The 19,491-nt window shown below is 37.1% G+C and overlaps 1 protein-coding gene across 1 annotated transcript in view; it reads right to left on the bottom strand.

The window, feature by feature from the left end:
• The window catches only part of LOC120527958 (V-type proton ATPase subunit B, brain isoform-like), an 87,431-nt gene that overhangs the window by 47,934 nt on the left and 20,006 nt on the right, over positions 1 to 19,491 (bottom strand). The window contains exons 2-3 of the mRNA XM_039751952.1: positions 7,460 to 7,515; positions 2,782 to 2,880 (exon numbers count right to left, since the gene is read on the bottom strand). Of these exons, the coding sequence (XP_039607886.1) occupies positions 2,782 to 2,880; positions 7,460 to 7,515 (155 nt within the window). The remainder of the gene's footprint in view (positions 1 to 2,781; positions 2,881 to 7,459; positions 7,516 to 19,491) is intronic.

The following is a 19,491-nucleotide window of genomic DNA, read 5'->3' as shown; positions in this document are numbered from 1 at the left end:
ATTTCAAATTCTGCGCTCATTGCCATCTGTTTGGAGTTTATATGTTCTTCCTGTGTTTGTTTATGTGGTGCTGTGGTGTCACCTGCTGCACTCGGGTCCCAATCCAGGTGGTCTGTTGTGTGGTGGTTGTGGCAATACAGATGTCAACCTGTATGCCAAGTTGTTTGCTTGCCTATGGTAAAGTCATCCCTAATGGAGGATCGCAGGAATCATGGGAAAGAGGGGTCCTTTCATCGGATTGGCTGGCCTAGCACTGTTTCAGCCATGGAATGGCCAAATGGGGGAGGCAACTTGATGGATGAGGTCTCCAGGACTCTAAAAAAATCCAAATCTTATTATGTGGCATCATCTACTGTTAAATTCTTTTCTGTACTTCTAAAATTTTTTTTTATGCTGTATTGAGGATTTGTTCTGTTCTGTGTATTGTATTGTATTTTATTGTATTGACCCCCTTCTTTTGACGCCTACTGCACGCCCAACCTACCTGGAAAGGGGTCTCTCTTTGAACTGCCTTTCCCAAGGTTTCTTCCATTTTTCCCTACAAGGTTTTTTTTGGGGGGAGTTTTTCCTTGTCTTTTTGAGAGTCAAGGCTGGGGAGCTGTCAAGAGGCAGGGCCTGTCAAAGCCCATTGCGGCACTTCATGTGTGATTTTGGGCTATACAAAAATTAACTGTATTGTATTGTATTGTATTGTATGCATAAAGGGAACACCCACTATCATCAAGTAGGCATCTCTCAAGAAACTCAGTGTTTCTTTCCTTCTGACTACCTAATGATTGAGACCACGGGAGAAAACATCGTGGATAGTCCCAGGCCACTGTGCCACAATATCAACAAAAAGTGCTTAGTATCTAAAAATCACCTGTATGTTCAGGTCAGAGAATCTTTATAACAGTTGTGACTAATAGGCTTCTAGAGGCTTGGACCATTAATACAGTAGATGCCATCTACAGTATGTAATGATTTTAACTCAATTAAATGTGTTAGCATTGGGTTGATGAAGAGGTAATTGGAGAAACTGACATAGAATTCAATGCATAATCTGAGGAGGTTTTCTCTCCCCAAACATACCAGCCATTAATCCATGTCCTTACCTTATGTTTTTTCATGCTTCACTTAATAATTAATTGTATTACAGGAAATGTCTCCATGAAAGTAAAGCTAGATACACCTTTATGCATAGATTTTTTAAAACTTAGCACCAAATGTAGTTATTAATAGTGTAAATAATTTTATTTTATTTCACAATTGTTTATATAATGTAATCACAAAAATGCATTTCATCATGAAAATGATTTCTTCTTCAGCATAAATCTCTGTATTCTAACTGAACGGTCACCACATGAATTTAATGTGCTCTCTCTGGTGACTGCAGTTCGTCATAATGGCTGGCACAAAAGCACTTAGCTATATTTGGCCTGTACTGTATATATATATATATATATATATATATATATATATATATATATATATATATATATATATATATATATATATATATAATCCTTCATAAATTAAAAAATGTTTTCAAAAAATAAATATGAAAAATGAAAATGAAATCTTTAATAACATACACTGTATATATATATACACCATTTACATTGGTAGATTCTCACTGAAGGCATCAAAACTATGAATGAACACATGTGGAGTTATGTACTTAACAAAAAAATGTAAAATAACTGAAAACATGTTTTATATTCTAGTTTCTTCAAAATAGCCACCCTTTGCACTGATTACTGCTTTGCACACTCTTGGCATTCTCTCGATGAGCTTCAACAGGTAGTCACCTGAAATGGTTTTCACTTCACAGGTGTGCCTTATCAGGGTTATTTAGTGAAATTTCTTGCTTTATCAATGGGGTTGGGACCAGCAGTTGTGTTGTGCAGAAGTCAGTTAGTTGGACGATCATTTATTTTTCAACAGGACAATGACCCCAAACACACCTCCAGGCTGTGTAAGGGCTATTTGACCAAGAAGGAGAGTGATGGAGTGCTGTAAATGGTCATGAAAATAACAAAAACACATTAAATGAGGAGGTGTGTCCAAACTTTTGGCCTGTACTGTATATATATTAAGGATTTAACTTTTTATTTTGGCTATGGTGAGTTTTGAGTTTATGATGTTCTCAATATTGTTTTATTTTTTTTTTTTGGAAAAATTCACCCCTTCTTGGTAAGTCTCAGTAGAAGATGAAGCTCCTTTGAATAAGGGCTGTTTGCTGGTATAAACCCACATGTGGAAGTTGTTTCTTCTGTATAGCAGTCAATAAGAAGCATACTGTTTAGGGTCCCAAAAGGTTAAAGAGTTACATCAGTTAAGCAGTATTTACTTAAAGTATACAAGTTGCAGTTTATAATAATAGATGGAGTACATTAAGTTATTTAGTATGTTCCCAGGAATTCATTATATCGGAGTGTACTCTCAGTGTAAGATAAGGTTCACAGTGTCAAGAAGGACCATACAGTAAGTGATGGGGTTCATTGAACTACATAAGACTTTCTAAACCAATGTAGTTTTAGGACAGTGTTGGCTGCAGTGTCTTGTGCAATACTAAAATAATGGAAATCTTTTTTTAGAGTGCATTAGTGAACTACTATATAGTTCTTCAACAACACAGCTGTCATTTAATGAGTTGGAGACATTCTAAAATATTGCACTTTCAGAGTACCTAATGTTCAAGGAATGGATGCTTAAGAGGTGTCATTGAATCATTAGCACAAATGCTTCTAACTTGCATAGAAGGCACCTATTAATTTTTCATCTAAGCAAAATTCCTACCTGAACAATGGCTTTGGATCCAGAAACTTCAAGCACCTGTCCACTCCTTTGCGTCCCATTCGGAAGAGTGAAATTTACAATTTCAGCAAATTTGGGGAACTGCCAAAAATATAATAGCAGGTCAGGTAATAGTTGCATTTATTGTATTAAACCTTGTACCTGTTAAAGCTAAGGCAGAAACTGGCAGGTGAAAGACCTCAAAATTATTGCAAAAGAATAAGGAAATAAAGAAAATTAACAACAAGTTAGGGAGAAAAGAAAAGAATAATCAAACTGCAGTCTAAGGTCTGTTAATAAAATATAAAGTGAACTAAATACTAAAGCCAAAGAATAGGGTTAAACATTGTCTAAAAAAAATTGAGTAAAAAACATCTTAGACAAACTGGAAAGCAGATTCATCATTTATAAAACTTTTTATACTTAGAGATGTGTATAAGCCATTTCTTATGCAAAATTAAGGTTTATGATACACAAATATGGTGTGGAAACTGACTTAATATCACAGAAAGTTTCAACCATTCCTATGCAGAGTTTTTTGGTGTTAGCATTTTAACAACCTCAGGCGGTAGGACAATGAAGAGAACAGAAACTATCATTTCATTGTGCATTTCAATAATGTGTTAGTCTCATTCTGATGCCCATCTTGCCTTCCATTTTCCAAGCTTGCTTTTCCTTAGCAGAGTCATATTACAGTTAACTGACATGTTCTCTCAATACAGGCTATCTTTCATGTTGGTAATAATGCATAATGAATGTGCTTAGTGTTGACTGGCTTATTGTGTAGCCAATTTATTTTGTCTATAAAAAGGGTGTGTTGTTTAACTTAACTGTCAATGGTAGTGTTTCTAAGAAGTCAACGATCAGACACTACTTGACCCTAAAATCTGCTTTCCAAACTACTATTTGGTAAAATAAAGGAATATTGGTTCAGCTGGAACTCTTCACAACAATATTTTCTCAATACATTTAAGAATTACATATTAAATAATAATTCATTACATTTATATAGCGCTTTTCTCAGTATTCAAAGCACTATCCACACAGGGAGGAACCGGGAAGCAAACCCACAATCTTCCACAGTCTCCTTACTGCAAAGCAGCAGCACTACCACTGCGCCACCTGTGAGAACAATTAGTTATTAGTTGTATATTAATGTACAAAAGCAAATTCATACAGTAATGTTACCTTTATCACAATATGTGTGAAGTTAGTTGCACTGATTACATTAAGAAAATCAGCAATCATTGTAAATTGCCTTTTGGTCTTGGCCTGATTACCCTGACTATAAGGAAATTCTATGAATCTGGGTAGCATTTTAATTACACCATCCCATACAAATGGCATGGTAATACTTAGGGATGATTGTGAGATTTCTCACCAGTCACCCAGTAACACTGGATAGTGCCTGTGGCCTAATACCCTATGGTTGTTGAATCCTGTATAGGAACAGAGAATATGTGATTTCTGCGTGATGGTCTTTGTAATTTAGGTTCTTATTAGGCACATAACTCCAAGAGGACAGCTCTAGGAAATCTAAACCAGTTTATAAACCAGTCATCATTAGCATATAAATTACACATATACTTTAACAATATTTAAATTACACAAAAACATAGTGTTTTTAAGTTTATCTGTCTTTGGACAGCGGGAGGAAACTGGAGCACCCTGAGGAAACCCACACAGACATGGGGAGAACAGGGCGGAGTGTATATTGTATAAGGTGAAATAAAGAACAAAAAAAAACAAAACATGCAAACTCAATGCAGTGAGGACCAGGGAAGCAAACCAAGGTCTCCTTACTGCGAGGCAGCAGCGCTACCACTGCATCACCGTGCCGCCCTGGTGTAAACTTCATTTGTTTTGTGTTTTTCTTTGAGATTCATTATTATTATTCAGTGTGATTGTCTTACTTTATGTAGTTATGTACACTGTATATTTTAGGATTTCACAGCCCTTTTAGTCTAGATGTAAATATGTTTAAGGACTCAGAGATTGTACTCAATAAAGAGTGCTATAAAAGAACAGATTAAATTGAGCTAAATTATTCCAAGACTGCTTTTATGTTCTACCATTTATGATTTTTATGGACATAATATCCAACTATATCCAAGTATCAAGTATGGTGGCCCGAAGATTACATCTCTGCTGTTTGTAATTGATAAGCTCCTTTTAGGCTAAGGTGTCCATGATCTCAGACATGTAACCAAGTGCGAAGCAGTTTCACTCAGACAAGAAAAGCCACCTGGAAAACAACTTTTAGTAAGAATGACCTTTGGTCTCATGAAGCAGCAACAGTATTCCTGGCCTCATATTGGTCTGTGCTGGATAAATAGACATTAGATTATTGGACAATGGTTTGATTTTACAGTTGTGAGCTGTAAGTTACCAAAAATATGAGGTTGTTGGTATATGTCTTTTTTGTAAGCCACTTTGGATAAAAGCATCTTCTAAGCAAATAAATGAAAATGTACAGTAAGTGGCTGAAATTAGGTCCTTACAGTTGCAAAGATCTCAAAATCTAGAATAAGGCTGCTATGCTGCATTGTTAAGAGAAAAGTGAGATGGTTTGAACATGAAGTGAGGATGCTCACTGCATTCAACCCACAGGAGATGTACTGGGCAAGGCCCATTAAAAGAAGACTTAACTGTAAGACCAGGAACACATCAGATACTTTATATCCCTCTGCTTGCATGACACCACTTTTGAACTGCCCAGTTGGAGCTATACATTTTCTACATGTTATCATTATGGTCATCATCAAGATAGGAAAATGAAAAATTAAATGAAAATAAAAGAAAATGGTATTCATATACAAAAATGAATGAAAAGGCTGTGAAAAATGCACATCAACAGCTGAAACACTGTGTGAATAAACTTAGAATAGGGTCAAGGGATGTGCCTAAAAAGTAAACTCTTTTAAATTCAATTTTATCCTTTTTATTCTATGCGCAGCCATTTTAGCCGCTTTTTTACAATGCCAGCTCTTCTACACTACCTATACACACAGACAAAAAGGTGATGACTACAGTTTGGAAAAAAATATATAAATTATTACAATCTAATTGCACCATTGCCTCTAGCTGCGATTGGAATCCATCTATCCATTTATTAATTACTTCATTATTTTTAGGACATCAAGATATTTCTGCATATCATGACAAGATATCCAGTCTTGGACAGAATGCTATATCATTGAAGAGCTCATTTACTAAGGTACTTACCCTATATCCACAATCTTATTTTACCCATATGTAGTGTAACTAAATAGAAATCAAGCATGCAATCTATAATGTCTAGACTATCCAGTAAACACTAAAATACATCTATTAAACCATTTTTCTTCTAACTGATAATATATATCATTGTATCTTGCATTAACAGCTGTATCTTGAAGCATTGATCTAATATGTATCAAAAAGTTTATCAACATGAACAGCTACTGGTTAATGGTTTGGTGTGAGCTGGTCTGGTCTGAATAGACTGTCAGGAAAAGAAGTAATGCTACCATGTTTAATTGATGTAATTGACTAATCAACTAAAAAAATAATCAGATTGCATTTTCTTAATCAACTAATTATGCCTCCCAAACCCCACCTTGCATGCCCATGTTGCATGTCAGCATTCTGCTCTACCTGTACTCAAGGAACTCCTCAAGTTCACACAGAATGCAACCTTTGACACCAATTCTGTGCAGACATTCCAGATGTCAGTTTCACAAGAAATTATCAAAAGATGGGAGCTGGTGATGAGCTATAGAGGTGATACCACAAACATAAATGTATTTGATGCGGCCCTTGACCTCAGATTTTGTAAGCTCAAATTTCTATCTTCAGAAAAAGAATTAAAAGTGCAGTTGAAGGGAGGAGGAGGAAAAGCAGCAACAGTCCACCAGTGAGATCAAAAATGTGGCTTATGCTAAGGAGGAGAAGAAGCAAGTGTCTTTACTGGACTCACTACTAGGGTCTGACTCAGAACTACATGACAATGAGAATGACAGTGCAGAAGATGCATAAGAAAGCACAGTTATCCCCAAATGGTGAGAAAGGAGAGTCTATCCTATTTTGGAGAGCATCCTCTTCCCACTTCAGTGGTGAAAAGATTATAAGGCAAGTTTTCCCACATTGGCAATTCTGGCAAAATCATATTTGTGTGTACCCGCCAAATCTACTGCTTACAAAAGCCTGTTTTCAGCCACTGGAAATATAGTCACAAAGAAGAGAGCTAGCCATAGCCCAGAGCATGTGGGCATGTTAATGTTCTTTCATTGTAAAACTGAGGTCTAAAAGGGCCCAAAGGCCTAATGTTTTGAACTTTTTTCAAATTGGACTGCTGACATTAAGTTAAGTCGTTAATGACGTTAAGTCCATTATTAATCAAAAATATTGTTTGACTTAAATATTTTATTGTTAACAGTGTTTTCTTGTTTATCTTCTTGTTGGGAGTTATTTTAGTTGTGTTTTTTTCTCATTTCCTGATGTTTTCAAATTCCATATATAAAATTATTCAATACATATTCACATACAGCATCCACATGCCTGGTTGAATTATTTGGACAAAATTAGTTTTCAGATTAATCAATAAAATAGTTGACCAATTAATTATTTACAAAATAATCACTTCTGGTAGCTCTAAAAAAAAGTAATTTTTAGATGGTGTTTCTACAAGGAAACGGCTTACCTTAACATTATCCAGAACCACAAGGGGCCCATTCACGGCACATACTGTTCTGTAGGCTGGGAACAAAAAAAGAAACAAAACAAAGAATCCAGCTATTTCATGATGTCCTTGTCTATATTATAAGCTTTATAATGATTTAGTGTATGGTGCATTTAATTTTATCTTTTGTCATAAAGTGATTAGTTCAAAGTAGTAAGGGGCAAAACCATTCAGATCAACAACTACATGTGACAGAATATTTATTACAGAGAAAAGTAAAAAGAGAGTGTGGAGTTGTTTAGAAAGAAGCATTAAAACTACAAATTCACAAAAAGCTGCTACTATTCAAGCCAAAATGAAGAAATTACAAGCTTTTTAAAAGTCGGAAACGGCTTTACACCTGCATACATTCTGGGGTGTGTGCTGGAGGGGGGTTCCTGCTGGGGAAGACCTCCTCTTATTCTGTCATGTGCAGTGTCTCCCTCTGCCCTTTCCCCCACTGCCTGCTCTTGACCTGCATTAGTTCTGACACGTAGAAGCACCAATTCTGTAAAGGTCTTGACCCCCCAGTAGGCCTTGGCAGTGCAGAGCTCAGAGCTCACACATCTGTGAGGGGAAGAACGGGACTGCCTACTGTGCCCGTAATCTCTGCACCCCTCACCTTCTGCCCCGCATTCAACAGATTGCATACCCCCTGCTCTTCAATTCGCTTCAAAGTTATGAAGAATTTAAAGGGTAGTTTTGGAAGTGTATAAGCCCTAATTGGGCCTGATTTATGAGGGATTTTGCAGCTGTGCAAGGCAGTGTGTGTGTGTGTCTGTGCGTGTGTGTGTAAATGTTTTGCTTGAAAGTTACAGCACATTAGCAAATCAACCTACAAATTCTTGTCTGCATGCAAGCAGGCCTCAGACTGAAAGTGAAATCCCTCCCCTGCCACAATACAAATGAGCTCTGTTTTGATTTAGTTGTTGCTGCTGTTTGGCTGGCCACCTGCAATGAATCTTGGCCAGTGGATTTCACGTGACTGGTCACAGGGTCATCTGACCTGTTAAAGTGGCAGGACCCAGAAAGAGAGAGGCAGCAGGATAATATGTGCCAAACTAATTTTGGTGGTTGCTTCAGTATAACTTCAACTTGAAAGTAAATTAATTTTCAACATCGGAGTGTGAGACTCAACTATTTATAACCTGTGCTGGAGAGCTGGGTGAAATCCTGGTTCTTGAGAGTTTAAACTGTACACATTGTGCTCTGGATTACAGTGATTTAATTATCCAGGCCTTATTTTAAACATTTTATATTGGTTACTATTACAAAGAATTTTACACTCATAAAATAGAATCAAGTATGAATATCAGTCTTGAGTGTTTATATAAGATGTCTGTAATAACCTTTAAATCAAGTAATGAAATAACATCAATCATTCTTTGTTTTGCATTATATATTTTAAAGTGAATGCCATGACGGAGTGCTTTACATTTCAATTAACAGAATTGTGAGTGGGCGTGATTATAACTATTATCCGAAAGAATAACTATTGGAATTACGTTTAAAAAACAATGAAGGAATAGTCTCTGTGTTTTTATATGGTGCTTCTGATGCTGAGCGCTTTTACATTAATTTGCCAGTTTCATAACAAAATAATTAATAATTTAATAATTTAAATAGATAGACAGTCACAGTGTGACATTATAAAGATGTGTTGCTGTTGTTATAAAAGAGCACTAGTAATGTTTCTTGACACACCTATACTGAGTAATTCATTGGCTCAAAGCACTCACTGTTAGTGTGTCAGAGAGAGGATATGCAGCATTGTCCATGATGGTACTCAGTTTTCCTTTAATTCCATCCTTTGAAACTACTTCCAGGAGGTCCAGAGTGCATCCTATAACTGAGCTTGCCCTTTTAGTTAGCTGTTTGACAATTAATCATTCTTTCTTTTATATAGTTCTGTCACAAAGACCTTTACAAGTATCAATGCCACAGGGCAATTTACAAAACAATTAATAGTATAATGGTCAAAGGAATGGCAGAATGAATAAATACATTATCTCAAAAATACTGTTTGTTGTACACAGTGTATTCTACAGGAAGTTCTATCATGAACTACTTTACAACACTATTAACAATTAAAGATGTGCAAAACTGAAGCAGTTAGATCCATGGTCCTGACTTTGAAGCCCATGCCCAGTCTTTATCTATATGCAAGCTACATGTTTTCCTGGTGTCTATGTGGGTTTACTTCCAGGTATTGCAGTCTCCTTGGAAATCCACAAAACATGTGTTACATCAGCCCATGACTCTAAATTACCCTGTATGAATGTCAGTGTGACAGTTTATGCACTAGGACCAAGTCCAGGTCTAGTTCTTTCCTTGTACTTAATAGTGCCAGAGTGGGCTCTGGCTCCCTGTAACCCTGAATGGGATTATGTAAATATGAGAATCTTACTTTTTAAGAGCAGCATGAGTTGTGATTATGGGTGGCACAGTGGTAGCGCTGCTGCCTCGCAGTTAGGAGACCCGGGTTCGCTTCCCGGGTCCTCCCTGTGTAGAGTTTGCATGTTCTCCCCGTGTCTGCGTGGGTTTCCTCTGGACGCTCCGGTTTCCTTCCACAATCCAAAGACATGCAGGTTAGGTGGATTGGCGATTCTAAATTGGGCTTGGTGTGTTTGTGTGTGTCCTGCAGTGGGTTGGCACCCTGCCCAGGATTGGTTCCTGCCTTGTGCCCTGTGTTGGCTGGGATTGGCTCCAGCAGACCCCCGTGACCCTGTATTCGGATTCAGCAGGTTAGAAAATGGATGGAGTTGTGATTCTTGTCATTATTTTTATATAGACATTTTGATAATAGCTACTATCATATAAACCATTTAAAGGTACTGTTATCCAATTTAACACTTACTGGGCACAGTCCATTCATTCCTCTGAAGCTGCATTATTCCATGTATAGCAAAACAATATCCCAGCAATAAATGTTAGAAACTACCCATGGGTAGGGCACCATTCCACTGCAGTGCAAATTCGTAATGTAGTCCGGTTTCTTCAATAAAACTGACAGCATGTTTTTGAGATGTGAGACATCTTCCAATGAGACGATGCTCACTGTTACAAATACTGTATAATATGGTTTTTGGCGTTAATTCTTTTGGTCTTTTAAAACAAGAGGGAAAAGTAAAGCTCTGGTGTCATGTTTGCTGAGTACAAGAAGTGAACGAGGTGAACTTATTTCATAAACTACACTCAATGCTGCCTCTCTTTTGTCATTTGTACAGAAAAGCCGCTGACCTCTCACAGGCTTGTTACAGCAGGTCACATGAAGCAGACGCTCTGGAGAAGGAAGTCTTTATATATTATGACACATCAAATTACTTCCAGAGTCTTATCTGATCGGCACATCCAATTTAATTAGTCCTGCTTGCAGGCTGCAGAGCTCCTTTTGTTAGGCGTTACAACTTTGCAGCAGATCTTACGACAAAGCCAGCTTTTCCATCTAATTGCAATGTATTGGAGAATGGCTTGCAAGGAAAAAAGTGAGAATGAAATGGTTTGCTAAGTTGGCATGAGCATACATGGGGGGTGGGGCCGCAGATTTTTTTTGATGTGACGTTTGTGCTTTGCTCTGCTAAATTGAAAGTTATTAAACTTTTCAAACTATGGTCTCAGTGCTGTGCCCAAATGGAAGAATAAGTTCCAAATTGCAGAACCAGTGCCTCCCAACCTGCACATGTCTGACTGAGCTTGAAAACTAAGGATCTCAAGTGCTGAAGGTAATGCCCAGAGGTCAAGTGGCACATTGATTTTTGTGAGTTTTTACCTTTTCTACTGTAATTTCTATTTTGCTTTTGTGCCTGTTGCAATTGCAATTGCATTATTAGAGTTATCATGCTATAAAAATATAAGTGAAATTAAGTTAGTTCCACATGGAATTATTAAAGAATTCTTTTAAATTTTTGTGATTCATCTCCAGATGGACACTCCAATTAAATTGAACAGCATGCCCATTGTTCTTCTCAGACTGCAGGTAGGGCAATTCCCAGACCTGCATTTTACCTTATAGTTTAAAAGAAATTGAAACGTGTTATGGCAGCAAAGGGTATAAGGCAGGAACTATCTGCAGAGAGGCCCCTTTATTGCAAGGCAAACTCATACACATATTTACACTCACTCATGAAAGGTCAATTTAGTGTGTGTGTAGGCATCTATTGTATGCAGCTCAATTAGAATTCAATGTGTTACTGTGGTGCGTGCATTCAGTAAGATTTGCCCTCATGTAACCTGCTTTTGAAATATTATTTCATGTCCTTTGTATATTTAATTTCTAGCAACTACTGTATTTATTTTTATGCTACATTGCTTTATTGATTTAGTTTACATTTTGTTGTTTGTGGGATGGCACGGTGGTGTGGTGGGTAGTGCTGCGGCCTTGCAGTAAGGAGACCTGGGTTCACTTCCCGGGTCCTCCCTCCATGGCATTTGCTTATTCTCCCTGTGTCTACGTGGGTTTCCTCCCACAGTCCAAAGACATGCAGGCTGGGTGCATTGGCGATTCTAAATTGTCATGAGTGTGTGTGTGTGTGTGTGTGTGCCCTGCCCAGGGTTTGTTCCTACCTTGCGCTATGTGTTGGCTCCAGCAGACCCCCATGACCCTGTGTTATGATATAGCAGGTTGGACTGACTGACTGCTGTTCGTTTTCATTATTATGTTGTTTCTGTTTATCAGAAAGTATTTATTGAACTCTGCCAGGAGAAACCATGAGAAAGCTATGTTGACAGCGATTTCTAGAATGGATGGGTTAAAGCTCCTAGTTAAACACTGATTGGTTAATTGTGTCTTAAAGATATAAAAAAGTGTTACCACAACCTGGCATGGAGAACCCAACAACTGATGACCCCCAGACACTCTAGAGCACCTGATCAAGATAACAACCAGCACACTGAGAGCACCTCAGTTAATAAAAAAGAGTGCCCTAACCTCTTCCGCAACAGTCACCTTGCTGATAGTCTCCCAGCAGAGCCTGTTTGCGGAACATGATGAATAACTCTTTAATACAAGCTAAGCATGACATTATTATTTTTGTCATGAGTGGTGTGGTGTTAATTGAAAAAAGAAAGAAAAAATAACACAGTTATTAATCTAGCATATACCTCATAATATTGTTGCTTAAAAACATACAGTACTGTAAAATTTCACATACTGTATCTATCATGTATACAGTGAGTGCGATATTACAGACAGTACTTAACAAAATTATGCATTCATTTACAACTCACAATTCAGATAAAATAAAATTGTACTTTCAGCTCAGCACTTCTGTATTGTATGTAAGCCACCAGACACGAGTATTATATTTGCCTCAAATGTTCCACAGTTGAATAGTGGATAATGTGATGAGTAATTCTTTATAGCCTCTTATGTGGCTAATTTAGATATGCATTTCCTAGCACATTTTGTTATACCCCTCTTTTATATATTACTGAGTTACAGTATATGCCTGTTTATTTAATACTTACTTATACTAATCTATTGTGATGAGGTCAGTGCCATTCTACAACAACATCAATTAGCCCATCTATTCATTTATTTTATGAAAGCACCATAAAAGGGCAATAAGTGTCCACATTCTATTCTGATATCACGTGGCTATCAGCAAGAACCAACCCTGAATCAGGCACAAGTTTCAGACACGGTGTATTCATCTTGGACCAAGTTCCAGTCACCAATCAATTTAATATGTAAAAAAAAAGTTATGTAGAAGTGAGCAGGCCAGAAATTAACCCAGTCTATTTAGTTTAGTTCTGTATCAACTGCATAGCACTGTCTACTACTCTAGCTGCAGGGAGCTGTACTCCTATCTTGACAATCACAAGTTAGGAATGAACCCTAGACACCACATCAGGCTATTGTGCAATGTGCTTAAGGCAAATTCTCAGTGCCAGTTCAGAATCTCCAATCAGTCTAACCTGTACGTCTTTGGGATGTATGGGGAAAATTAGCAAATATGGTCAAACCCCAAGGAGACACACAGAGAACCTGCAAACCTTTTTACAGCAAGAGGACATTTAGATTAGAATTCTAATATACTTGTAATAAAAGGTAAATAAACTATACATTACACTGCGAGGCCCCAATACCAATCAAACGTCAAATGTCTAAAGATATTTGATCTACACATTGCAATTAACATTCATTTTTATGGTTCCAGTACATTTTTATCACCATCCTACCCTTAGATAACAATGTAATTTACCATATTTTATGCTTCATACCATTTAAAACATACATACGTATATGTCTCACTTGCAACGGTGTTAAAATTATGACAGGCGGATTTTCATCCATGCTGTTTTTGGTTAAAACCAAATTATTAGCTAAGTAGATTCAAACTGTATACAGTATCCAATTATGTGTTCTATAAGAGTAACATAACGTCTGATGGATGAAATATTATCAAACTGGCTATTCCTCTTTATACCTGTTTAATAAGGGTTAGCCTACTAAAATCACAAAGCTACCAACAACCTTGCCACACGGTTCCTGGGGCGCATACGTTTCAGTAGATATTAAGTTTATAGTTGAAAGCAATAAAAAAAGGAACAAAAAAGGATTCTGTGCAGGGTTAGTAACATTATGTGACATGACAAGGAGAGTAGTGGTTCTGCTACACCCAATAAGGTGGGGCTAGTAAACATGCATAAGGGAAAAGTCAACTCTATTACACCTTTTGGAGTAGGTTTAACAAGGCCACAGAGAGAGCACAGGACATGCTTGAGATTATGTATGGAAATGTCTACAGAAAGAACTGCAATGTATCAAAAGGGGAAAGTCTGTGCAACATACTGTAACTACATAAGGATGTCATAAATGGATGCATGTACGTAATAATTGCTACAGTCAGTTATTGTGATTATTTATTTTGCTCTATCTAAAACTACATTAACCTACTATGGATTTGTGCAATTTATTAAAGTATGCTTTATTATTTATACATACTGTACATAGATAACAAATAAAGAGTTTAGTGAAAAAGTTAAGAAACATTGACAAGAAAATGCAATGTCAGCTAAAAAAACTTTATTTTCTGCTAATGTGTAGAGGTACTTTTTTAAAGAGCTAATGTTACATTATCCAGTATTCATTGCTTTGTCAGAGGTTTCTATTCTGCGGAAGGTCTCCCCCTGTGTGTATCTGGTGGGTAGGCTGAAGTGCTGGGCTTACTTTCCTCCCAGGCTACTGTCTAATCATAACTGACAGCTTTCATTTTAATTGGTCTTAACACCCAGATGGACAGCCCTTAATTTGCTGTTGCTAATAACTGTGTCCAACGATTGAAAAAATAAATAAATAAAAGAAGAAGAAGACAGGGGCTGGGGGGTTGCTTTGATTTGTTGGTGATAGATACAAAAGTGGTAAACACCCTTGGGTTTGACCTAGCAATGTGAAGGGCCCTTTGTTCACACATTTTGTGAAAACAGCTCAGAGAGGAAAAGAGAGGACTTAGTTATAGCCTTTCTCTGTACATTTTACAAAGGGCAGTGAGCTATGCAGGTGTGGGCAGTGTGGATGCATGCCTTGCTAGTAATTAAGTTTTCAAAGGGGTGGGGGTAGGGTAGGTGGTGGTAGGAGGGGGTGGTGTTAGGATTTATCAGACATACCACTCTCTCACTGATCATCCTTTCTGTGTGGGCCTGCCACACTCAGGAACATGATGGATAATAATAAATGGCTTAAAACCTTATATTTCTTAATGAGGGCAACTGCCCTGACCCTGAGGACTATTTTGTAGGAAGTTGGGAGACAGAATATTACATTAAAGCCATCAACAATTTGCTAGACCCAGAACTTAAACAAGCTGTCATGCATATTATATGCATAATCTCCATTATGATTCACCTTTGTCACACTTCCATTTGAACTAGTGTGGTGCTGAGGTGTCACCCATTGCACGACCACACTTGGGTCCTAATTTGGGATCCTAATTTGAGGCAACACTCTATATCAGTGCATATCTTATTGTGTGAGGTCACGTTCTTTGGCCTCTCCCTCAAGGCAATCTGTCTGCTTTGAGAATGGGAAACCAAAACCGTTTATTCTACAGAGGCTGATCGTAATTCAGCAAAAAGCCATTTTTTTATTAAAGATATACTTTTTATTTAAATTTATATAGTATATTCAGTGGGTGGCATGGTGGCGCAGTCGGTAGCACTGCTGCCTCGCAGATAGGAGACCCGGGTTCGCTTCCCGGGTCCTCCCTGTGTGGAGTTTGCATGTTCTCCCCATGTCTGTGTGGGTTTCCCCCGGGCGCTTCGGTTTCCTCCCACAGTCCAAAGCCATGCAAGTTAGGTAGATTGGCGATTCTGAATTGGCCCTAGTGTGTGCTTGGTGTGTGGGAGTGTTTGTGTGTGTCCTGCGGTGGGTTGGCACCCTGCCCAGGATTGGTTCCTTCCTTGTGCCCTGTGTTGGCTGGGATTGGCTCCAGCAGACCCCCGTGACCCTGTTTTCGGATTCAGCGGGTGGGAAAATGGAAGGATGGATAGTATATTCAGTTCACTTTCTGACAGAAGTGACTGAAAAACTGGCCAATAATTTGGCCCTCTGGCAGCAGTTCTGCAAACACTGAACTGGCCAGTGATAAGACATTGTAGAAAGTTTTTAGTTTACTGGTCAACATTTATTTCACTTCTCAAATTTTTGTCATGAGTTCTTAGTAGAGACTGAAAAAAACAAGACTACAAGTACAATGTGGTTCCTATTCAGTATACTGTAGCTGGGCTCACTCATTCTGATTAGGTGATGCTTTATCAATGAAGGCATGTTCCCACCTTAATTCAGACCAAAAATGTATGTAAAATGTATCAGTTCATTTGATTTTAAATGGATTTTTCAGGTCAGCATGTACAGTATTACTGTATCTGTGAATGTAATGTGTGTTGTGTTATTTTATTGTTTTGGTCCTAATCATTACACTCAAATAATTATATTGCCTGATATAGTAATTGAACAGTGCTTTCCTAGCATATCTTTCTTCACCTGAAATAATCGCATGAAACAAACATATATCAAAATGTATGACGTATGCATTATTAGAAACCCAAGGGAGGCTAACATAAGGAAGAATTAAAAATGATTAAGAACAAAACAAGGAAACAATTTCAACTATAGACCGTCCTTAAAGCCCTCGTTATGCTACACAACTTTCCAGTGTTTTTTCCCTTTCATTTAAACAATCTTAGAGAGATGGGGACAGTCACAGAACAATTATGTGACCATTTGTCACATAGTGTAACATCCCCAGTGTAACATCCCCAGTGACTGAGTCATCGCAGTCTGCAATTTGCCACATCAAAAATCAACCTGGTCTGATTTTGTCTTAAGTTATAGGAGTGGAATCCTGTGCATGTGATAGTTGACAACCTATGAGAGGATGGCTGAAAGTACAATGAATACAGTGCATAACATATGCTGCAGGGAGGAAGGAAGGAAGGAAGGTGTTTAGGGTTATACAAACATGAAAGGGTCATCTGTCTGAGGTCTATTGTTTGTCATACCATGACAGAATTTAAAAAAGAAAAAGAGGAATTCCCCTTATTTAGGAAACATTTGAACATGCACTGGTGCTGTCAGAAATTTGAAAAGGTTTGAGGTAGTAGCGTAATTCATCAATAATGTAAGGAATTATTGAGGGAAAGATTGAGCAACACATGGCAAGAACAGGAGTCTTGCTGAACAGTCAATTTTTGTTCAGAAGAAAGAGTTCATGTTTTTCCAGCATGCTGGAATTCTATGAGGATTCTATGAGGATGCAACAAGGATATGATCAAAGTGGAGCAAATGATATTATTCATCTTGACTTTCAGAAATCCTTTGACAAGGAGCCACATGAGAGGTTTGACATCAAAGTAAAAGATGTGGGAGTTCAGGGCTTTGCTTATAGATGGATACAAGAGTGGCTCATACACAGGAAACAGAAGGTAATGGTGCAAGGAACACTATCAGATTTGGATGATGTTAAGAGTGGTGTCTCACAGCAGTCAGTATTAGGGCCACTGCTATTTTTAATAAATATTAATGATATTGAGAGGTGTATAAGTAACAATCTGGTTGATTTTGCAGATGATACCAAGCTAGGTGAATTGGCAGATAATTTTCAAACCACTGAATCATTACGGAGTGGCTTGGACAGGATACAGGCTTGGACAGATTTGTGGCAGATGAAATTTAATGTTAGTACAAAATGTAATGTATTACATGTAGGAAGTAAAAATGTTAGGTTCAAATACACAATGGGAGGTCAGAAAATCAAAAGTATACCTTACAAGAAGGATTTAGGAGTCATAGTGAACATGACACTATCAACTGCCAGACAGTGTTCAGAAGTCATTAAGAAGGTTAATGGAGTATTAAGTTATACAGCATGATCTGAAGAATACAAGTCCAAGGAGATTATGCTGACATTTTATAACATACTTGTGAGGGCTCATCAGGAGTACTCTGTACAGTTTTGGTCTCCAGTCTACAAAAAGTGTTAGAAAAAGTCCAGAGAAGAAATGAGTTCATCAAGAACATGGGGACACAGTTGGAAACTTGTTAAGAGTATATTTTACACAAACATTAGGATGCTTTTCTTCACACAGAGAATCATGAAGTTGTAAACATCTTGCCTGAAGAAGGGGCCTGAGTTGCCTTGCATATTATAATCTTTTTAGTTAACCAATAAAAGTGTGTCATTTTGCTTGACTTTTCACTATATTCATAATGGCTAACATGGTACATCACCCTAGTTCTACAGTATTCTAAGTATAAATTCTAAAAAGATGGGAAGGGCTTTTTGCCTATATTAGTTGGAGTTTGATAATTTTTAACACAGAGCTCTCTTTAGTCATACATACAAAATGATTAATAGTGTTTATCGTCATAGAAACAACTTCATTAGTAAACATGCACATAAAATCAACTGCTGTTCAATAAGCAGTTATGCATCTGGGTTGCTGTCAATGTAGAGTGACCATTGGTTGGAGTCGCACTACTGGGGTATATTGTGGTCCTTCTACATTTCTTTAGGTCAGGGTCTGAAAAACTGGAAGAATTAGTCTGAAATATGTTACTCCCATCACGTATTTGTTAAATTTAAAAAAATTACACTTAAAAACAGTTGAATATTTTCATATACCAAAATGTAGTCTCTGTAGGTTAAGGGAATAAAACGGTATATAAATTTGATATTTTGATGAGCTCTTTCAAGATTAAATTATTTAATCGGTTCTCAAAAGGCCTATACAGATGATTTAGGAGGTTTATTATTAATGAATAAACTACACTTTTGTGTAAGTTCCAAGCAAAATGCTAGGCTGTAGAGTTAATTTTTGCATTATGTTTAAAATAAATTCAATATTAACCAATACCCTAATATTTGAATTTCCAAAATGACATTTGTCGACATTTCAGTGATTCACAGTTTAGTATGTAGACATAGAGTAAATTAAAAATCTTGATTTTAATATTCATGAATGCAGTTACAGTCTACAAGTTATTGACAATAAAACTCATAAATGTCCCCATGGGCATACAACCTTGCAGTCATTCCAGTCCCTTACAAAGCTACTCTTACATTTCTTCAACAGTCTGAACTGCTAGCTGAAATCTTTTGCTCATATTCAGGGCAGATGCTATTTCTCTCTCTCCATCCTTCTTTTACTAGTGAAGTTCATTTAACGCTTTAGTGGTTGTATCTTTGTTTTTTATCACTATTTGATAGAGTTATTTTTTTTGCTGAGATTTAGATGTTTAAATTTAACTGTTAATGATCCTTAGTCACTACTTTTGGTCTGTTTAGTTTTTGAAAGTGGGGACAGTCTTAGTTATCTTATTTTTAATATTTTTGGAAAAGTTGTTACTAAGTTGGAATATTTTATCTGAAGATTTCAATAGACAGGAACAAGAAATGAATAACAATGTGGATTGTAAACTGAATGACATAATAGCCAAATGCAAAATATTGAAATTGTGTTTACATGAATGCTACTGTATTTGAACTATTCTGGAAAGCAACATTAAATTTGAG

This window comes from Polypterus senegalus, chromosome 4 (genome assembly GCF_016835505.1).
Source record: "Polypterus senegalus isolate Bchr_013 chromosome 4, ASM1683550v1, whole genome shotgun sequence".
NCBI lineage: Eukaryota > Metazoa > Chordata > Cladistia > Polypteriformes > Polypteridae > Polypterus > Polypterus senegalus.
This window is presented reverse-complemented; position numbering and strand designations above follow the sequence as displayed.